Raw genomic sequence first — 20751 nt, forward strand, 5'->3', positions numbered from 1 at the left:
TTCTGGTTCTTGAGATAACTTATGCTTCTACATAGACTGAAAGAGGACATACTGTATGAAGAAGGGAGAGATGGTAGTGGGCAGTGTATAAGGAGATTGGAGAGGAAGACTGACAGATTGATTGATTGATTCATTTCTTTATTAATATGAGAAACATTTTAAATTTCATGGATTTCACAATTCAAATAATTGAACAATTAACAGCCAATATTTGACAATGAATGAGAGAGAGGGATATGGGGGAAGGGAGGGGGCTGTTTGTGTGTGAACTGTATGCAAGCATTATTGCCAAGTTACAGTTATTGACACTTTTTTTATGACTGTCTGCTGTTCCACAACAGTTTCATTTGGTGGTAGTTCACTTTTTGTCCCACTTCATACCTATATTTTGTTCTAACGCTTCAAAAATATGAACCATGAATGAATGGAATTAATACTTTCATGATGGGTGGTCTTAATTCCTGATGAACTATTTTACTCTCTGTGGTTTAGTCAGCTACATAAATTTCTCTCGATTATTTCACAAGTGTCTTCGTAATATGTGTGAGATACAAACTGCCAAAATGCACATTCAATCCATATGGAAGGATGCTTTAAATAAGACAGTTGGACTGGTAATGGGTAATAGTGGTAAAAACTTTTATCATATTCTACTTCCATCATTTTAATTTAGCCTCAGGAAGTGGAGTGAACAGTTATGTAAGTTACTCCCCAGTACTTGTGGCCAGCTACCCCATACTATTACGCTAAGCTAGGGGCACCACCACAGTACTGCTGAGCGAGGGACACCAACTTTCTGTGACATGGCAGCCGAAGGGAGGACCAGGTGTCATCACATGAGATATGCAAGAGGGTTTGCGAGGTATCAGTCATGACAGCAGGCCGCTCTCTTGCCTCTTGCCTGCCAGTTTCCTTACCCTCAGGACATGTCCACCAGTCCTTTCTATTGAGAGCAAAATTCTGTTTCCAGACCATGCGTGGTTCACTCTGCAGGTTTAGCCAGTTTCTGTGAATGCTGTACTCCTTAGTGGATGTTATTGGAAATGATACCCACATTCCTCTGAATCCTAGCATTTTTCAATTTACATGTGGGATGTCCGCCTGAGCTCCTGATACCATCCTGATCATATGCATCATCACAGGTTGTATAAAAAAAATTCCACAACAAAGGTACACTTTCTCATCACCATTTCTCCTCCAAACCACAAGTGTGATATTCCTGCAGTACAGAATAAAAAACCAGTTCAAAAGGAAAAATCTTATACATTGCCACTTGGTTGCCAGCATTTTTGTGAGAGACACATTAGGAACAGTTTTTATAAAAGTTTCTATTCATCATTAGTCTGTGATGCCGTAGTCTGCGTTCGAGCTGTGGAACGCAAATTAGGCAATATCAGTAATGTGAGTGCCACCATTAGCAGCAGAGCATGAACAGCCATGGCACATATCAAAATTGCCAGAAGGATGTGTGCATGTGATGACAGATCCAAGGACAGCCTGAGAAGATCAAGTATCTCTATATATTCAACTGGCTGTCACTGTGTTGAAGATAAGATCATCACAGTTAAAATTATCTAATGATTGCAACTAGAAATGCTGTGAGTGAGCCTGTTTACTGAGTAAACAACATTTCTGTGAGTAGTTTAATCTGGTGGTGTTTACTAATTTTTTGCTTCAGTTTTGTTTTGAGTAATTTAATCTAGTGATGTTTGCTATTGGTTTTTATGCTGTTCTGCCTTCTATCCTTCCTTATCGTGATTTTTAAGCAACTCTCAGTCCATATTTTAGGGTAACAAGTATCCAAAACATGATACTAAACTTTGTGCATGTTCATGGTGTGAATAATGAAGACATACATAACACTAAACTGACAATATTAACATATCGTGCAGTAGAACCATCTTTCTATGAGAAATACTTTACTCTTTACTGTAATAATAACACTGAGAAATCCAGCAATAATTACATGCAGCTGAAGTAATAGAATGATTGGTATTCTCTCTACCAGTACTACACTAAGGTACTAGAAGAATACACTGATTGTATTTAATGGGCTGTTCAACTGTATTGCTTTTTACCTCTTGTGACCGAAACCATCCCTGCTTTAATTACTCCTTTCTGATATCTTTTACGTCGTAATTACATTTGGTTTAGCCTACTTCAAGTCTTTATTCTGTCATTCACAAAACTCTATCCAAAGGTCCTGGTATTAATCTCAGTGCCAGCTGACCACCATGTCACCCTCTGTTAATGGTGTCATTGGATGCGGTGTAGGGGAACATGTGGTCAGCACACCACTTTCGTGACCATTGTCAGTTTTTATGACATAGAGTTTCTACTAATCAGTTGACATAAGTAGGCTGAGTGTACCATCTATCAGTCCTCCCACCAAAGAAAAATCCTGGCAGTTCCAGTAACTGATAGAACATCAGCTTAGCAGTCATCCACAGTGATCACTCAACTACAGAGGCAGACATTCTTTCATTCAGTTTAGTAAATTATACACTGTTTATCTGGTATCCTCCACTCTTTTGTCCAAGCTAGGAATAGTCTCACTACACACTCTTCAGTGTGCTCTAGTCATCATTCATTATTTTGTAATGTATAGATGGTAGTATGGAATAGCACCTGCCACCTTATATCATGTATTCTTTTGCACTCCATGTTGTTGTTGTTGTTGTTGTTGTTGTTGTGATGGTGGTGGTCTTCAGTCCAAAAACTGGTTTGATGAAGCTCTCCATGCTACTCTATTCTGGGCAAGCCTCTTCATCTCTGAATAACTATTGCAAACCTACATCCTTCAGAATCTGCTTAGTGTATTCATCTCTTGGTCTCCCTCTATAGTTTTTGCCGTAACCACTGCACAGGATTAGCTAAGCAGTCTAAGGCAGTGCAGTCATGGACTGTGCGGCTGGTTCTGACAGAGGTTCGAGTCCTCCCTTGGGCATGGGTGTGTGTGTTTGTCCTTAGGATAATTTAGGTTAAGTAGTGTGTAATTTTAGAGACTGATGAACTTCATAAGATTTCACACACATTTTCTTGCCACAGCCAGTCTACATTTTATATCCTCCCTACTTCGACAATCATCAGTTATTTTGCTTCACAAATAGTAAATTTTTTTTACTACATTAAGTGTCTCATTTCCTAATCTAATTCCCTCAGCATCATCTGATGTAATTTGACCACATTCCATTATCCTCATTTTGCTTTTGTTGATGTTCATCTTATGTTCTCCTTTCAAGACACTGTCCATTCTGTTCAGCTGCTCTTCCAGGTCCTTTTCTCTCTCTGACATAATTACAATGTCGTCGGCAAACCTCAAAGTTTTTATTTCTTCTCCATGGATTAATTCCTATTCCAAATTTTCCTTTACTGTTTGCTCAATATACAGATTGAATAACATCAGGGATAGGCTACAACCCTGTCTCACTCCCTTCTCAACCCCTGCTTCCCTTTCGTGCCCCTCAACTGCCATCTAGTTTCTGTACAAGTTGTAAATTGCCTTTCGCTCCCTGTATATTACCACTGTCATCTTTAGAATTTGAAAGTGAGTATTCCAATCAACATTGTTAAAAGTTTTCTCTACGTCTGCAAATGCTAGAAATGTAGGTTTGCCTTTCCTTAACGTATCCTCTAATCCAAGTCATAGGGTCAGTATTGTCTCGTGTCTTCCAACATTTCTACGGAATCAAAACTGATCTTCCCCAAAGTTTGCTCCTACCAGTTTTTTCATTCATCTGTAAATAATTCATGATACCATTTTGCAATCATGGCTTATTAAACTGATAGTTTGGTAATTTTCACACCTGTCTGCACTTGCTTTCTTTGGAATTATTATGTTCTTCTTGAAGTCACTGAGTATTTCGCCTATCTCATACATCCTGCTGACCCAGGTGGTAGAGTTTTTTCAGGGCTGGTCTCCCAAGGCTATCAGTAGTTCTAATGGAATGTTGTCTACTCCCAGAATATTGCTTCTACTCAGGTCTTTCAGTACTCATCATGCAGTATCATATCTCCCATTTCATCTTCCTCTAAATTCCATAGTATTGCCCTTCAGTACGTCGGCCTTGTATAAACCATCTATGTACTCCTTCCACCTTTCCGCTTCCTTTCTTTGCTTAGAACTGGTTTTCCATCTGAGCTCTTGATATTCATACAAGTGGTTCTCTTTTCTCCAAAGGTATCTCTAATTTTCCTGTGGACAGTATCTGTCTTACCCCTAGTGATATATGCCTCTACATACTAACATTTGTCCTCTAGCCATCCCTGATTAGCCATTTTGCACTTCCTGTCCATCTCATTTTTGAGATGTTTGTATTTTTTTTACCTGCCTCATTTACCGCATTTTTATATTTTCTCCTTTCATCAATTAAATTCAGTATCTTTTCTGTTACCCAGGGAGTATCTATTAGTCCTCATCATTTTGCTTACTTGATCCTCTGCTGCCTTCACTGTTTCAGGTTTCAAAGCTACGCATTCTTCTTCTACAGTATTACTTTCTGCCGTCTTGTCAGTCATTCCCTAATACTCTCTCTGAAACTGTCTACAGCCTCTGGTTCCTTCAGTTTATCCAGGTCCCATTTCCTTAAATTACTACCTTTTTGCAGTTTCTTCAGTTTTAATCTACAGTCCATAACCAATAAATTGTGGTCAGAGTCCACATCTGCTCTTGGAAATGTCTTAAAATTTAAAAACTGGTTCCCAAATCTCTGTCTTACCATTATATAATCTGCTTGAAATCTTCCAATGTTTCCAGGCCTCTTCCATGTATACAACCTCCTTTCATGATTCTTAAACCAAGTGTAGCTATGATTAAGTTATGTTATGTTCTGTACAAAATTCTACAAGGCAGATTCCTCATTTATTTCTTACTCCCAGTCTGTATTCACCTACTACTTCTCCACTCCATGTACATGTTTAAAATTTTCAGTTTTCTTTAGGCTCTTTGTGAATAAAATCGGGAAACTTTCTACTGTTGCTTTCTTATAAAAATACCATACATTAATGTGCCAGTAGTTTCACAGAATAGTATTTTTGTGAGCAGAAACAATATTCAACCTAAAAACATACCAGTTCCTTCAGCTGAATAGTCTGTAGTGATAGTGATGTCATCTATGTAGACTTCTGGTGTTGTATAGAGGACAACAGAGCGATGAATGCCAGCGTAATTGAAGAAGTCGAATGTGAAGGTCAAGTATGTGATGTTACCATTTCCCCTGCACAGGAATAATATTTGTATTTCAAGCATTATTCACAGCTTCAGCATTTCACCTGAACAATTTGAAAAACAGCACTCCACTGTTTTTAATGTACAATACTACATTATTGTCTAATCACAGATACGATTAATAAATTAACATAGGCCTAACATATGATTAGCAACTTCAAGTTTCTTTATGATTTAACTTAATTGTAATGATTTCTCAGAGATACAAGAGACATCTGTTACTAGTATTACAATGGTCCTCTGTAGACAGTCCATCACAGGAAGCTTTTTCTTGACAGTTCCTCAGATAGGCTAAAGCTAGGGAACAACTCACTGAAGCCTTGTCTTTTGTTTCGAAACTGACTTGTGGATTATGGCATGCTACCTGTAACTAGATTGAACATTTGTGCAAAGTGGTGAAAAATAAAATAAAAAAACTGGAGATCAATAGTTAGGATGGATCTATTTAGATGTCAGTAATTAGCACCAATACAAAACACTTGGCCACATGTCTAAGTATAAAAAATATGGTAAATCAAAATAAGTCTAAGTGAAAATGGTGGGTTCCATTTAGAAGGAATTCTGCTTATTAGAATTTAAGAATTGTCATTCTGTCATCGCGATGTGTAGACTATTTAATCAGTGATGCTATCAAGCATTTCTAAATACCACCAACATTCATAGATGATCTCAGTAGTCCGAAGAGAAATATATCAGCTGACTACTTGTAGGGGCTAACAGTACAAAACATTGAAAGACTTCACCTTTCCTTTCACTGTAATGCATGGAAATCGGCGTACTAAACAAAAAATGAGCTACAAATGCCACAAACAATGGTTTGACGTGTTCTCTAAAGGAAGCTGAAAATGAAACTGTGGCGTCTATGATGCGAAGTGACAGTTCTTTGCTTATGCTCTTTGATTTTGCCTTCAGTCTTTGTTCTCTCACACATTCTTCGACACCCATTTTCTATATTCGCTCTGTTCAGTGCCGAAACAAATGTTCATTCTGACTCTAAAAGTGTGTTATTATGGTTCTACGAAATGTAAAACCCACAGTGGTGTGTTTGGAAATTATGCTGTGTTTATTTTCATCATTAACGAACTTTGTGTGCCATTCCACATTGTCTTCGGCACAATGGATCTACCAGTGTTGTTTTGTAGTAGTGCCACGCACCCTTTTAACTGTACTTCCATTTATGCAAGTGTTCCTAATGGAAAACTGGCTAAAAGTGAACAATTACACGGCCCCTGCCATGCCAGCGGCCACTTAACTATTTCCGGCCCAACATGGCCACCGTCAGATGCTACTACACAGCAATGCCTGTCGCCCGGACAGTGCACACTTCTTAACGACATTGTGAATGATAATCATGTGAAGGACGTTGTGTTTCACCCTCCATTTAAACAGTCGCCTTCTAGTTGGTTTGATGTGCAGACGCAGTTTGAGAACTATACTTCAACGTTCACATGCCTGGGGTTCCACATTCTTATATGCCTATTGCCAATGCACCTCACTTCCCCCCCCCCCTCCCCCCCATCCTCCCAATGCACGCTGTCTCGACACCAGTTATCTCAGCCACGCCAGTTTCCATGACCATCGCTCCGTGGTCACACCACAATTGCCTTCCGCCAACCCCCGTAATAGCACCGGCCGTTTCTACGGTACTGGCTTCCGCATCCGCCCCCCCTTGGCTGCTTTGCAATCACCTTCCGCCCACTGTTCATCTACATCTACATCCATACTCTGCAAGCCACCTGACGGTGTGTGGCGGAGGGTACCCTGAGTACCTCTATCGGTTCTCCCTTCTGTTCCAGTCTCGTATTGTTCATGGAAAGAAGGATTGTCAGTATGCTTCTGTGTGGGCTCTAATCTCTATGACTTTATCCTCATGGTCTCTTCGCAAGATATATACGTAGCAGGGAGCAATATACTGCTTAACTCTTCGGTGAAGGTATGTTCTCGAAACTTTAACAAAAGCCCGTACCGAGCTGCTGAGCGTCTCTCCTGCAGTTTTGCACTAGAGTTTATCTATCATCTCCGTAACGCTTTCGCGATTACTAAATGATCCTGTAACGAAGCGCGCTGCTCTCTGTTGGATCTTCTCTATCTCTTCTATCAACCCTATATGGTATGGATCCCACACTGTTGAGCAGTATTCAAGCAGTGGGCGAACAAGCGTGCTGTAACCTACTTCCTTTGTTTTCGGATTGCATTTCCTTAGGATTCTTCCAATGAATCTCAGTTTGGCATCTGCTTTACCGACAATCAACTTTATATGATCATTCCATTATAATCACTCCTAATGCGTACTCCCAGATAATTTATGGAATTAACTGCTTCCAGTTGCTGACCTGCTATTTTGTAGCTAAATGATAAGGGATCTATCTTTCTATGTATTTGCAGCACATTACACTTGTCTACATTGAGATTCAATTGCCATTCCCTGCACCATGCGTCAATTAGCTGCAGATCCTCCTGCATTTCAGTACAATTTTTCATTGTTGCAACCTCTTGATACACAACAGCATCATCTGCAAAAAGCCTCAGTGAACTTCCGATTTCATCCACCAGGTCATTTATGTATATTGTGAATAGCAATGGTCCCCTGCGGCACACCTGAAATCACTCTTACTTCGGAAGACTTCTCTCCATTGAGAATGACATGCTGCGTTCTGTTATCTAGGAACTCCTCAATCCAATCACACATTGGTCTGATAGTCCATATACTCTTACTTTGTTCATTAAACGACTGTGGGGAACTGTGTCAAACGCCTTGCGGAAGTCAAGAAACACGGAATCTACCTGTGAACCAGTGTCTACGGCCCTCTGAGTCTCGTGGACGAATAGCGCGAGCTGGGTTTCACACCACCGTCTTTATCGAAATCCATGATGATTCGTACAGAGTAGATTTCTAGTCTCCAGAAAGTCATTATACTCGAACATAATACGTGTTCCAAAATTCTACAACTGATCGACGTTAGAGATATAGGTCTATAGTTCTGCACATCTGTTCGACGTCCCTTCTTCAAAACGGGGATGACCTGTGCCCTTTTCCAATCCTTTGGAACGCTTCGCTCTTCTAGTACACCGTACTCTGTGTAAAATCGAACTGGTATCCCATCAGGTCCAGCGGCCTTTCTTCTTTTGAGCGATTTTAATTGTTTCTCTATCCCTCTGTCATCTATTTCGATATCTACCATTTTGTCATTTGTGCGACAATCTAGAGAAGGAACTACAGTGCAGTCTTCCTCTGTGAAACAGCTTCGGAAGAAGACATTTGCAACGGCACCGGCCATTACACTCGTGCCGTGTCCACCTCCAGGCCTGCAGTTGGAACACATTGTGCCGTTGGTTACACCGGCTCACTCCACATTGTGTGCTGCTTGCGGCCGCCCCACCACGCAGACTTTGGGCGACGCACCATTCACCGCTACTGCGCTCCTGGCGTTGGGGGCCCCCTCCACCGCCGACACAGATCTTCACTACCAGTTCTACATCAACATGTGTTACCTGGCAGATTTCCTAAGCTGCCTGATTTTCAGAAGGACAACCCCAGGACTTGGTTCGCACTAGTGCACCATCTACTGGATATTCATGGAATTTCGGACAATACTTGCTGAACAGCTTTCTCGCTCTCTGGCAGAAGCTATCCACCGCATCATCCATGACGAGCACCTCGATGACTGCACACCTTTGCAGCTTTGGCAGCACATTTGTGCATTAATTGATGATCAAACACTACCAGACATGGCGATTTGGACTTTGTGGCCTGTCAAACTACCGTCGGACCTGCAACTTCACCTGTTATCTCACATCACGGACTGTCTCGTGTTTCACCTATGCATGGCCGATTGGGCCTACATGATCATTCGTCACCGACGCCGACTGTCATAGACAACATCCCCGACACCACCAGTTTGCATGCTCTGTCAACAGAGACCAGTGCGCTCCCATCAGCACCTTAGCTGCCTGTTAGGAGCTGCAACCTAGCGGCCTACAGGAGGTACTGCCTGCAGCCCTCGACAGCTGCCAACCTCGCCCAAGCACCAACCTGATCAGCTTCCTGCCCCGACGCAGTCAGCTGCACTGTACTGGTTGCACGCTACTTGTGGGGACACCGCTTCCAATTGTGCACCTTCCGCCTTTCCCAACTGAGACCAGCGGGCACACTTAGGCGCCAAGTCCTGCCATGATTCTTCACAGCACCTACCGTCTGATGCTGCACTACTTGCTTCGGCAGTGCAATGCCTCTACGTCACTGACTTGTCATCAGGCACTTGCTTCCTCGTCGACAGTGGCACTGACATCAGCGTTATCCCGGTTAAGCTTGTGGGCAACACACTTTCTCCTGCTAACCTTGATTTGATCGCTGCAAATCACTCTCCTATCATAGTCCTGAGCTCCATTAAGATGTCGCTTCATCTATCACTGAGTGTGACACTTCCTTGGACCTTCCACATCGCCAACCTGGTCGGACCTGTACTTGGGTAAGACTTTCTACACCATTGCTAACTTTTGCCAGACCTGAAGGCCGCTGCGCTCCATCATGCACCAGGTTCTGCCGTTCTGTGCTCGAACGAACTCGACACGTCTCTGCTCTTGGCCACGCCTTCCACATGTGCTTCTCTGCTTGAAGACATTGCGACTCGCCTCTCTAATTTATCGGACGTCTGCAAGCAGATCGACAGACTACACACTCATAACATGGAGTTATGCTCCCGCATTGCTACCACCTCTGCTGAATTGGTTCATGTATGAATTACCTTACGCGGCCTCTCTGCAGAGCTGGTCCTGTGAATGTAGCCTCCCTCTCCTATAGTCCCTTTGCTCTCCCCTGCTCCTGTATCGAGCTACACCTTTCCTGCTCCCTGTTCCACGTGGATGCAGTTGGACCTACAGGACACACTAGCCCCTGCTTTGTGGGATCCTTCGCATCTCGCGGCCATCGCGCCATGCCCGCCGTCGCCGTCTCCCACTGAGGCCTGCTCACATCACTCCAGCCCGGCTCGGACGCCCATGTCCTCATTTCGCAGGATCGCTCACTTTCCATGGCCACCGCACCGTGTGCTCAGCTGTCGCCTACTGCCAACACTCCATACACGCCATCCCAGCGCTCCAAGGTCAATCTACCTGCGCCACTCGTGCGCCCCTCTCGCCCACCACACATGCCTCCCTTTGTGGGTCTCAGCAATCGGCAACGGTACTGGTCACTGAATCTACACGATGGATGGCCTGCCCACACGTCACAAAGCTCGACGTCTTAATGCTTCAAAATGGCTACAAGCGAGTATGGGTTCTGTTCATGTAAAGTCTGTGGGGTTCCTCCCGGAGCCACGCCGCATCGCTCCCTGCCGGCCTGCCTCTGCTGACGCCTCACCCGCAGACACCGCCGCCATGGCCCCTGTCGAATTGCCACTGCCTGCGCAGCTGTCCAATGCGCAGGATCCTGACGACGCACTGAGATTCACACTTCTCACCCCGGATGCCACCTCTGTCCGCCACGTTGTCACGAGGATTTTGTTGTGGATGTGTGCTAGCTCCGCCCCGCCATTCTCTGCACTGCCGAGGTGGGGGGGGGGGGGGGGGGTCTTTGGCGTTTCGGACATGAAGCGACAGTTCTTTGCTTATGCTCTTTGGTTTTGTATTCAGTCTTTGTTCTCTCGCACCATGTTCGACATCTATTTTCTGTATTGGCTCTGTTCAGTGCCAAAATAAATGTTCATTTTGACTCTAAACGTGTGTTATTATGGTTCTACGACATTTAAATCTCAGAAAACTATATGCAAGTATAATAGAAACAGGAAGAATTCGTAAAATACCTGAAGTATGCTATCTTCGGCGAAGCCCTGTCGTACATTAGCTGTACATTTGATTTTTAGTGGCCATCAACCTCACACACAAATGACCATGTTAACAACCACGATATTCGAATATAGAGTACAGAAAATCCATTGTGGGTAACTGCATTTTAACAGGATTCACCTAAAGTTAATGTGTTATATGAGAAACAGTATTAACATCATCAGCTCAGATGGGAACCCAGTTCTAAGCAAAGAAGGGAAATCAGAAATGAGTATATAGAGTGTCTATACAAGGACGTATGGAAATGGAAGAACATGCAGATGAAGATGAAATGGGAGATACGATACTGCGTGAAGAGTTTGACAGAGCACTGAAAGACCTGAGTCGAAACAAGGCCCCAGGAGTAGACAACATTCCATTAGAACTACTGACAGCCTTGGGAGAGCCAGTCCTGACAAAACTCTACCATCTGGTGAGCAAAATGCATGAGACAGGCGAAATATCCTCAGACTTCTACAACAATATAATAATTCATATCCCAAAGAAAGCTTGTACTGACAGATGTGAAAATTACCGAACAATCAGTTTAATAAGTCACGGATGCAAAATACCAACGCGAATTCTTTACGGACGAATGGAAAATCTGGTAGAAGCCAACCTCGGGGAAGATCAGTTTGGATTCCGTAGAAATATTGGAACGCATGAGGCAACACTGTCCCTACGACTTATCTTAGAAGCTAGATTAAGGAAAGGCAAACCTACGTTTCTAGCATTTGTAGACTTAAAGAAAGCTCTTGACAGTGTTGACTGGAATAATCTCTTTCAAATTCTGAAGGTGGCAGGGGTAAAATACAGGGAGCGAAAGGCTATTTACAATTTGTACAGAAACCAGATGGAATTTATAAGAGTCGAGGGGCATGAAGGGGAAGTATTGGTTGGGAAGGGAGTGAGACAGGGTTGTAGCCTATCCCCGATGTTCTTCAATCTGTATATTGAGCAAGCAGTAAAGGAAACAAAAGAAAAATTCGGAGTAGGTATTAAAATCCATAGAGAAAAAATAAAAACTTTGAGGTTCGTCGATGACATTGTAATTCTGTCATAGACAGCAAAGGACCTGGAAGAGCAGTTGAACGCATTGGACAGTGTCTTGAAAGGAGGATATAAGATGAACTTCAACAAAAGCAAAACGAGGCTAATGGAATGTAGTCGAATTAAGTCGGGTGATTCTGAGGGAATTAGATTAGAGAATGAGATATTTAAAGTAGTAAAGGAGTTTTGCTATTTGGGGATCAAAATAACTGATGGTCGAAGTAGAGAGGATATCAAATGTAGACTGGCAATGGCAAGGAAAGGGTTTCAGAAGAAGAGAAATTTGTTAACATCAAGTATAGATTTAAGTGTCAGGAAGTCGTTTCTGAAAATATCTGTATGGAGCGTAGCCATGTATGGAAGTGAAACATGGACGATAACTACTTTGGACAAGAAGAGAATAGAAGCTTTCGAAATGTGGTGCTACAGAAGAATGCTGAAGATTAGATGGGTAGATCATATAACTAATGAGGAGGTATTGAATAGAATTGGGAAGAAGAGGAGTTTGTGGCACAACTTGACAAGAAGAAGGGATCGGTAGGTAGGACATGTTCTGAGGCATCAAGGGATCACCAATTTAGTATTGGAGGGCAGCGTGGAGGGTAAAAATGGTAGAGGGAGACCAAGAGATGAATACACTAAACAGATTCAGAAGGATGTAGGTTGCAGTAGGTACTGGGAGATGAAGAAGCTTGCACAGGATAGAGTAGCATGGAGAGCTGCATCAAGCCAGTCTCAGGACTGAAGACCACAACAACAACACATGAGACATCAGTACAAAAGTGTATGGTCCATTTTTTTCACTGAGCTAATGTTTCAACAAACATTTACCTAGCCACAGCTAGATACAGACACCATCGGTTGCAACTTTGAGAAGATGGGGCACCCCCACATTGGGATATTGAGTCTCACATTTTTAAATCAATAGCTTTTAAACCGTTGGATCCCTTTTATTGGACATGATGCAGTGTTCTGCTCTTGGTCAACTAGATCCGTAGATTTCACTTTATAGGAATATATGAAAGATCTTGTGTATGTGTCTCCTTTGCCGGCAACATGTGGATTATCGTTCAGAAATGCATTTGGGCACAGTGAGTCATATAAAACACTTACAAAGTAAGTAAAAAACTGGTCTGTCTTTTACATTTTCTGTAATTTTGTTCGATGTAACGCTACGCATTAAATAGTTGTTGCCGTTTGTAACTGCCGTATCCACTTCTAATTGCCCTTTATAAAGATGTGAAAAACGTGAAACTGTGAGGCTGTGTTATTAACGGGACGTGCAAGGAGTAAGAAAATCGTTCAAAGAATGTAGGCAGTACATTTCCTATAACACTGAAGTAAATGGACAAAACAGGAAAAGAGCGTTACGTTTGCATTTGCTCCAGCGATCCTTGTGGTATGGTGGTGCTGCTCAGAGTGTTGTTGACGGCGACGGTAATCCTGTTGCTCTCGCCGTATATGAGGTAAGAAGTGACGTCGGCCTGGAAGGGGAGATGGCCAATCTCGTGCGTCATCACACTGTAGCCGTTCAGCCACTGCAAGTCAGAAAGAAATACGTGTGTCACAGTCAGCCGGATGCAGTCACAAATAAAAGCAGACGCATTTAACGTAGAGTACGTTTGTGTGAGTGAGCGTAGTGTACTGCGCTTGTTCTCAATACTAAACCGGGCTGGTCACGTGATTTTGGAATGATGCTGCTTGTTTATAATGCGTGGTAGTAGCGCAGCTTAGAAATAACACCATATTTTATATACGTTTCTGTCCGTTTAAGTTTTAGTAACAGCTGTGGTGCAGTATTGTAAAGAGAAGAATTTAAAAAGAAGACACGTTACCTTTCAAAGCTATGTACAACATGTGTGTAATTGTAAATGTCGTATTGATACGATGCCCTTTGTATGTTGAAAAATCTCGAGACTCTGTATTATAAAGTCTTGGATTGTAGAAATAAGTTCTGCGGTTTTATGACCAAGAGTTTACGAGACAAGTGCTAGATAAATTTTGCAAGTGTGTTGAGTAAACTGCTAGCCATGTATACATATTACTTCTATGTTCATAGTCGATAAAACTGATACATGACAGTCTGACTAACTTTCTCCGGTTTATGTAGGTTCTCAAACCCTTGTGCGCATCTGACATGAGACAGTTATCTATACAGTGTCATTGTAATGCAATTAATTAGAACAGATTCGACAATATGAATTAGTGCAATAGAAAACTTAAAAAGCAATATTGTTGGCTGTGAATTCTTTTATTACTCCAAAATTCGAGCACTCATCTTGTATTTCTTTATGATTTGTGTGTAGTGTATGGTTTTACTTTTCTGATGAGATGGCGAAAAAATGTTATAGATATTTTACTTGACTGTAGAAAGCAGAAGCGTAAATAAAGAAAAAATTGAAAATAATTATGGAGAACCAGGAGATGCAAATCGCTTACCGTATTTGCTGTAAGAGCTGGGTTGGGTTGTTTGCGGGACGAGACCAGACAGCGAGATCATCAGTCTCATCGGGTTAGGTAAGGACAGAGAAGGAAGTCGGCCGTGCACTTTCAAAGGAACCATCCCGGCATGTGCCTGGAGCGATTTAGGGAAATCACGGAAAACCTAAATCAGGATGGCTGGACGCGGGATTGAACCGTCATCCTCCCGAATGCGAGTCCAGTGTGCTAGCCACTGCGCCACCTCGCTTGGTGCTGTAAGAATTTCATAAGTCTAAATGTATTGCTTTTTCGCAACACTTCGGCGCCGTCTACACTCTACAGTGTGATTGTAACAGAGATTGGACAATATAAATAAATGCAAATAGAAAACATAAAAAAATATTGTTTCGTGTCACTTCCTATCCCGTTATCGAAAAGATGTAAATGATGTAGAGTCTGTGCAATGATAGTGTGGCGAAAATGCACAATACCATTGTACTTCACATCTTTAAGTCAACGTCAGTTCCTGGAATCAAATTCTTAACATGTCTGTAAAACGCTTTACGAAGTTTCACGGAACTTCTGAAGCTGATCTATCTGTAGTAGCAAAGTAATAACATTTAAAACACGCTAAGCGCTATACAGGTTGAAATGCGCCGTCCCAAAATTACGTAACTTGAGCTGCAGCAACAGACGTTGCGGATTAATTGTCCTTCTGCACGTCCGAATCCTCACGTCATAAATATTTATACTCTTTGGCGTTTAATCTAGTCACACATTACTGAACGAGAAACGTTATTAATCTGATTTTATTACAGAGCCTTGTAGGATTATTATTAAGAGTTCTAACTAATTTAGCACCAAAAGAGAACTCTGTAGTCATGCATATTAACGGTGAGACCCAAATGCTTTCATCTACCACTAGATATCTCTCGTTATTCACTCTTACACGCCCTTCTTATGCAACAACGTTGATACCTACAAGCAATAAGGGTTAAATCCCACCACTCTTACATTTCGTTGATAGTGGGCAATGTAAATCAGTCACAGCTTGTGTGCAGTGTCATCGTTCTGTATCACGTAACAGCTACGGTCTTCGAAAAGTGTCATTTTTTGACAAATCAGCATCAGCATTACTCTTACACCTGCTGACACTATCGTTTGCTTACGCGCCCGTCCATAATAACCATCATAATTCTTAAATTCTTGCTCACAGAGTAATTTCCATCTGCTCATCACTAACATACCCATGAGACAGTTTTATCAAGTTACATTACCTCTTGCTTCTTCCCTAAAATATTGCCTTCGGATAAAGTAACAGCGTGTGTTCGAGAGCACTGTCATTCCTGTTTCTATTAGGGCAGGCCGCAAACGGTCATGAATAATTGGAGCAAAAGCGAAGACGAGGATAAACACCAAATACTGCAATGTATATATGATCGAGGCATCACACGGCACTAGATCTGTGGACAGAGACGAGAAAGAAAGTTGGTCCTTGCGTTGTTGAAGAGAACATTGCGACATTAGTCTAGAGATTTAGGGAAATAACATGAAACCTGCATTAAGATGGAGGCCTTAATCCACCTTTGAATCCTAATTTTAGTACTGCTCGGCAGTTATCTAACCGGTCGACGTCATTCGTCTCATTCAAACGGCTGCAACAAATCCCGGATGAATCTCTTAAGAGGGGTCCTTTGTATCTAGCAGCTGTGTAAGACAAATTTCTCAGTTTTTCCTTAAAAATGAAGTAACTTACTTAGTACCTTGTGACAACTCATCGAACGACATCATTATCGGCTAACGGAAGCAGTTACTCATTCATTAACTAGATTTTCGGTCCTCTGTGATTCATCTAAATTACAGATTTAGCACTGATGAGATTTACCACATTCATCATGTTGAATGCTTATCCTGGATTACTCTTCATCCAAGCAACCCGATAAATAGCTTTCAAAACACATTTTATTGAACTTTAATTATGGCACTTAATATTAAGAGGGCGTGATGAAAGTAACGCGTCCGAGTTTTTTATGTGAATACTCTTAAAACTTTTTAAATAAAACAAGCGTTATTAACATTTTACATCTTTATTCATCATGTTTACATATTTATTTCTGAACAAAAAAAAAATGGCTCTGATCATTATGGGACTCAACTGCTGTGGTCATTAGTCCCCTAGAACTTAGAACTACTTAAACCTAACTAACCTAAGGACATCACACACATCCATGCCCGAGGCAGGATTCGAACCTGCGACCGTAGCAGTCGCACGGTTCCGGACTGCGCGCCTAGAACCGCGAGACAACCGCGGCCGGCTATTTCTGAACATCCCCCTGGCGACGAACATATTTTTTCCAAAGAGAGGTCAATTTGTTGACACCGTCTTTGTAGAATGTTTGACCATGTTGAGGAAGCCACAAACCCACCTCTGCTTTCATCTCTTCATTTCTATCAACTGAAGTTCTCAAAGTAGTAATTAAAGTTCAGGGAAAAGTAATACAAACTTCGAGATTGCCAATAACATTGTAATTCTGTCAGAGACAGCAACGGATGATGCTGAGGGAATTAGATTAGAAACTGAGATATTAGATGAGGTTTGCTGTCAGGGCAGTAAAATAACTGATGATGGCCGAAATAGAGAGGATATAGTATGTAGACTGGCAATGACAAGCAAAGCATTTCGAAGAAGAGAAATTTGTTAACTCGAATATGCGCCAGCAAGTCTTTTCTGAAAGCATTTGATGGAATGTAGTCTTGCATGGAAATGAAACGTGAACGATACACAGTTTAGACAAGAAACGAATTGCAGCTTTTGAAACAGATGAAAATCGGATGGGTCCAAGTCGGGATTGTACGGAGGATGATCAATGACAGTGAAACACGGCGTCAGATTGTTGCAGCTGTCGCAACTCTCGTGTGTGTCTGGTATTTTCATGCTGAAGGAGACGCTGCTCTGTGAGTGAACAAATTCTTGGAACTCTAAACTCGATTACAGCGCGAAGTTTCTCACGCACCGACGTAGTTACGTTACACACCGTTATGTTTCACGCGACAGTTCGGAGCTCACTAGCGGCAGAGGGGTGGAAATATGACAAAATGAAGAATAAAGATGTGGAATGTTAATAACGTTTAAGAAATGAAGAATGAATGTGTAGAATGTTAATAACGTTTGTTTTATTTAAAAAGCTCACATAAAGAATTCGGAGGCGTTAATTTTCAGCACGCCCTCGTAAATAATATGACACAAAAATAACGCATGAAAATGATCAGATGTAAGGTTTGTAAGCAAAGTGTTATATACGGCATCAGAGTTGTATATGTGTTGTTTAAAATTTATGTCTTGTTTCTCCCTTCTAACAAATTTTGATTAGTAGCATTTCTCGCTGGTTATTTTGTTGATACCCAACAGGATTTTCTCCGCCGTTCTTTTTTTCATTTGCAGATCTTTAATTTTCAGTGCAGCCAAGCATTAATGATTTGTAAATAGAAAGATGTTTTGAAATAGTTTTTAATTTTATTTCCTAACACATTCGAGGCGGTTGACTGAATTAAATGAGGAAATGATTTCCGATCATTAACCAAAAGAATTGTTATTCATGGTTATATTAATCCCCCTCACGAACCATGGACTCTGCCGATGTTGGGTGGTTGGCTTGCCTCAGCGAAAGAGGTGCAGTCATAGTGGTGGGATATCTGTGGAGAGGCCAGTGGTTCCTGAAGACGGGCAGCAGCTTTTTCAGTAGTTGCAGGGGCAGCAGTCTGGATCACGGACTGATCTGGCATTTTGCGTCAGTCAAGAAGGCTTTGCTATTCTGGTTCTGTAAACGACTGAAAGCAAGGAGAAACTACAGCCGTTACTTTTCCCAAGGGCATGCAGCTCTGCTACATGGTTAAATGATGATGGCATCATTTTGGATAAAATATTCCGGAAGTAGAGTAGTCCCCCAATCGAATGTACAAGCGAGGACTTCTCAGGAGGATGTTGTCATCAGTCAAAAAACAAATAAAATGAAACTGGCACTCCTCAGGCAGGAGCCTGGAATATTAGATCTGTTAATCGGATAATTAGGTTAGAAAACTTTAAAAAGAGAAATGAACAGGTTGAAGCTAGATATAGTGGGAACTAGTGAAGAGCCAGGATGAACAGGACATTCTGTCAGCTGAGTAAAGAGTTATAAGTCACAATGAAATGGGGGTAATGCAAGAGTAGATCCAATAATGAATAAGAAAGTAGTTATTCGTGTAAGCTACTGTTAACAACCTATTGAATGCATTATAGTAGCCAAGATAGGCACAAAAGCCAACACTAACTACAGTAGTAAAAGTTTATATGCCGACTAGATCCGCAGACGAAGAAGAGACTGAAATGTAGTACGATGAGGTAACAGTAATTATTCAGATTGTCTTCATTGTGCATAGTGGGATTAATTTTCCAAGAAGGAGATGTAGATAGTTCCCGCTTTAATCATGAGCTATTTCTTCACTGATTCGAGCGCAAACACAGCATAATACAATGAAGCACCAAAGAAACTGGTACAGGCATGCGTATTCCAATATAGAGTTATGTAAACAGAAAGAATACGACTTTGCGGTCGGCAACACCCATATAAGACAACAAGTATCTGGCGCGTCTGTTAGCTCGGTTACTGCTGCTACAGTGACAGGTTATCAAGATTTAAGCGAGTGTAAACGTGGTGTTATAGTCGCCGCACGAGAGATGGGACACAGCATCTCCGAGGTAGCGATGAAGTGAGAATTTTCCCCATTTCACGAGTGTACCGTGAGTATCAGGAATCAGGTAAAATAGCGAATCTCCGACAGAGCTGCGGCCGGAAAAAGATTCTGCAAGAACGGGACCAACGAGAACTGAAGAGAATCGTTCAACATGAGAGAAGTGCAGCCCTTCCGGAAATTGGTGCAGATTTCAATGCTAAGCCATCAAAAAGTGTCAGCGTGCGAACCATTCAAGGGAACATCGTCGATATGGGCCAGCTCGTGTGCCCTCGATGGCTGCACAACACAAAGCTTTAACCCTTTCGTGGGAAAAATTATTGAGCAGTTTTTTTAAATGAATGGAGAGCAGATAGTAGTTAACAGATAGGTATATTTATCATACAGAATATCAAATTTGCTCCAACTGTGAAAGTGAGGTCACACAACAAGGTGGGAAGTATTCTTCCCACTGCCCTTCCTTGGAGTTAAATGACAAAAACAACTTTTTCAATATGTGTCATATTTAATAGATAAATTTACTTCTCTTGTTACAATGATTGTTCACAATTACTTGCTATTAAATTTTCTGAAACATGTGTCTATGCAGAGTGTTATTTGACAATATGTACAAACGCAGCGAGTGCTCTTTTCCGCAGCATTGGTACTACAATGACGGCACGTCCAGTAGGTTTCTCCTAAAATGGGTTGATGCTCCCCTACAGCCACATGACGAAAATCTTCAGGTACTTTACCCCTTTTTGCCCGAAAGACAGGTTTTTGTCCACGCTGTATGTGAGCTGATCATGCTGTCCACTTTCTCTTTTAGTTATTTTCCACAAGATAAAACTGTTCACTGCAGCAACGTCCACCAGGAAATAAAATATTCTGTGCCAACATTTTACAGAACGTCTGCCAATAGCATACCTTTCTCGTAATTGATCAAACTTATCGACACCACCCATTGTTTTATTGTATTCTGCCACAGCTTCAGGACAAGAAATCTCTGTACTACTACCATCCTTGTTTTTCCTTTTCACCGTTACTGTTTCTCATGGATCATGAACTGAGGACAGGAAAGTGACTGGGTGGTTATCCATCCATTTTACTGCAGAAATGGCTCCTTTTGTTTCAAACTGGACTTCTCCTCTTTCCAGTTTTACGTTTTCCTTCATAAATTTGGGTAAATCAAAAGTATTTGCCTTGTACTATAGCTTTGAGGAAAAAAATCACAAAATGTCACGCAAACAGCACTGAAAGGCTCTTCTACAGAGCAGCACTCAGCTATACAATGCCTCTGCGCGAAGGTACAGCAAAAACGATGGGAACTTCCGATTGGAAGCAGTACCCTATATTTTTTGTTCACTAGGTGGTAGCACAGTACAGAGGTGGGAACTGTGAATCCCACGGGATAGGAGCGAGTTCATTGTAGTGGGAAGCATGTTTCCCACGGCTCGCGAAAGGGTTAAGCCACGCCTGCGATGGTCAACACCGACATTGGACTGTCGATGACTGGTAAC

The 20751-nt window shown here is 41.8% G+C and overlaps 1 protein-coding gene across 1 annotated transcript in view; it reads right to left on the reverse strand.

Annotated features, from left to right (window-relative positions):
- The window catches only part of LOC126271602 (beta-glucuronidase-like), a 129493-nt gene that overhangs the window by 68124 nt on the left and 40618 nt on the right, over positions 1-20751 (reverse strand). The window contains exons 4-5 of the mRNA XM_049974165.1: positions 13472-13638; positions 5071-5216 (exon numbers count right to left, since the gene is read on the reverse strand). Of these exons, the coding sequence (XP_049830122.1) occupies positions 5071-5216; positions 13472-13638 (313 nt within the window). The remainder of the gene's footprint in view (positions 1-5070; positions 5217-13471; positions 13639-20751) is intronic.

Source organism: Schistocerca gregaria, chromosome 1, assembly GCF_023897955.1.
Source record: "Schistocerca gregaria isolate iqSchGreg1 chromosome 1, iqSchGreg1.2, whole genome shotgun sequence".
NCBI lineage: Eukaryota > Metazoa > Arthropoda > Insecta > Orthoptera > Acrididae > Schistocerca > Schistocerca gregaria.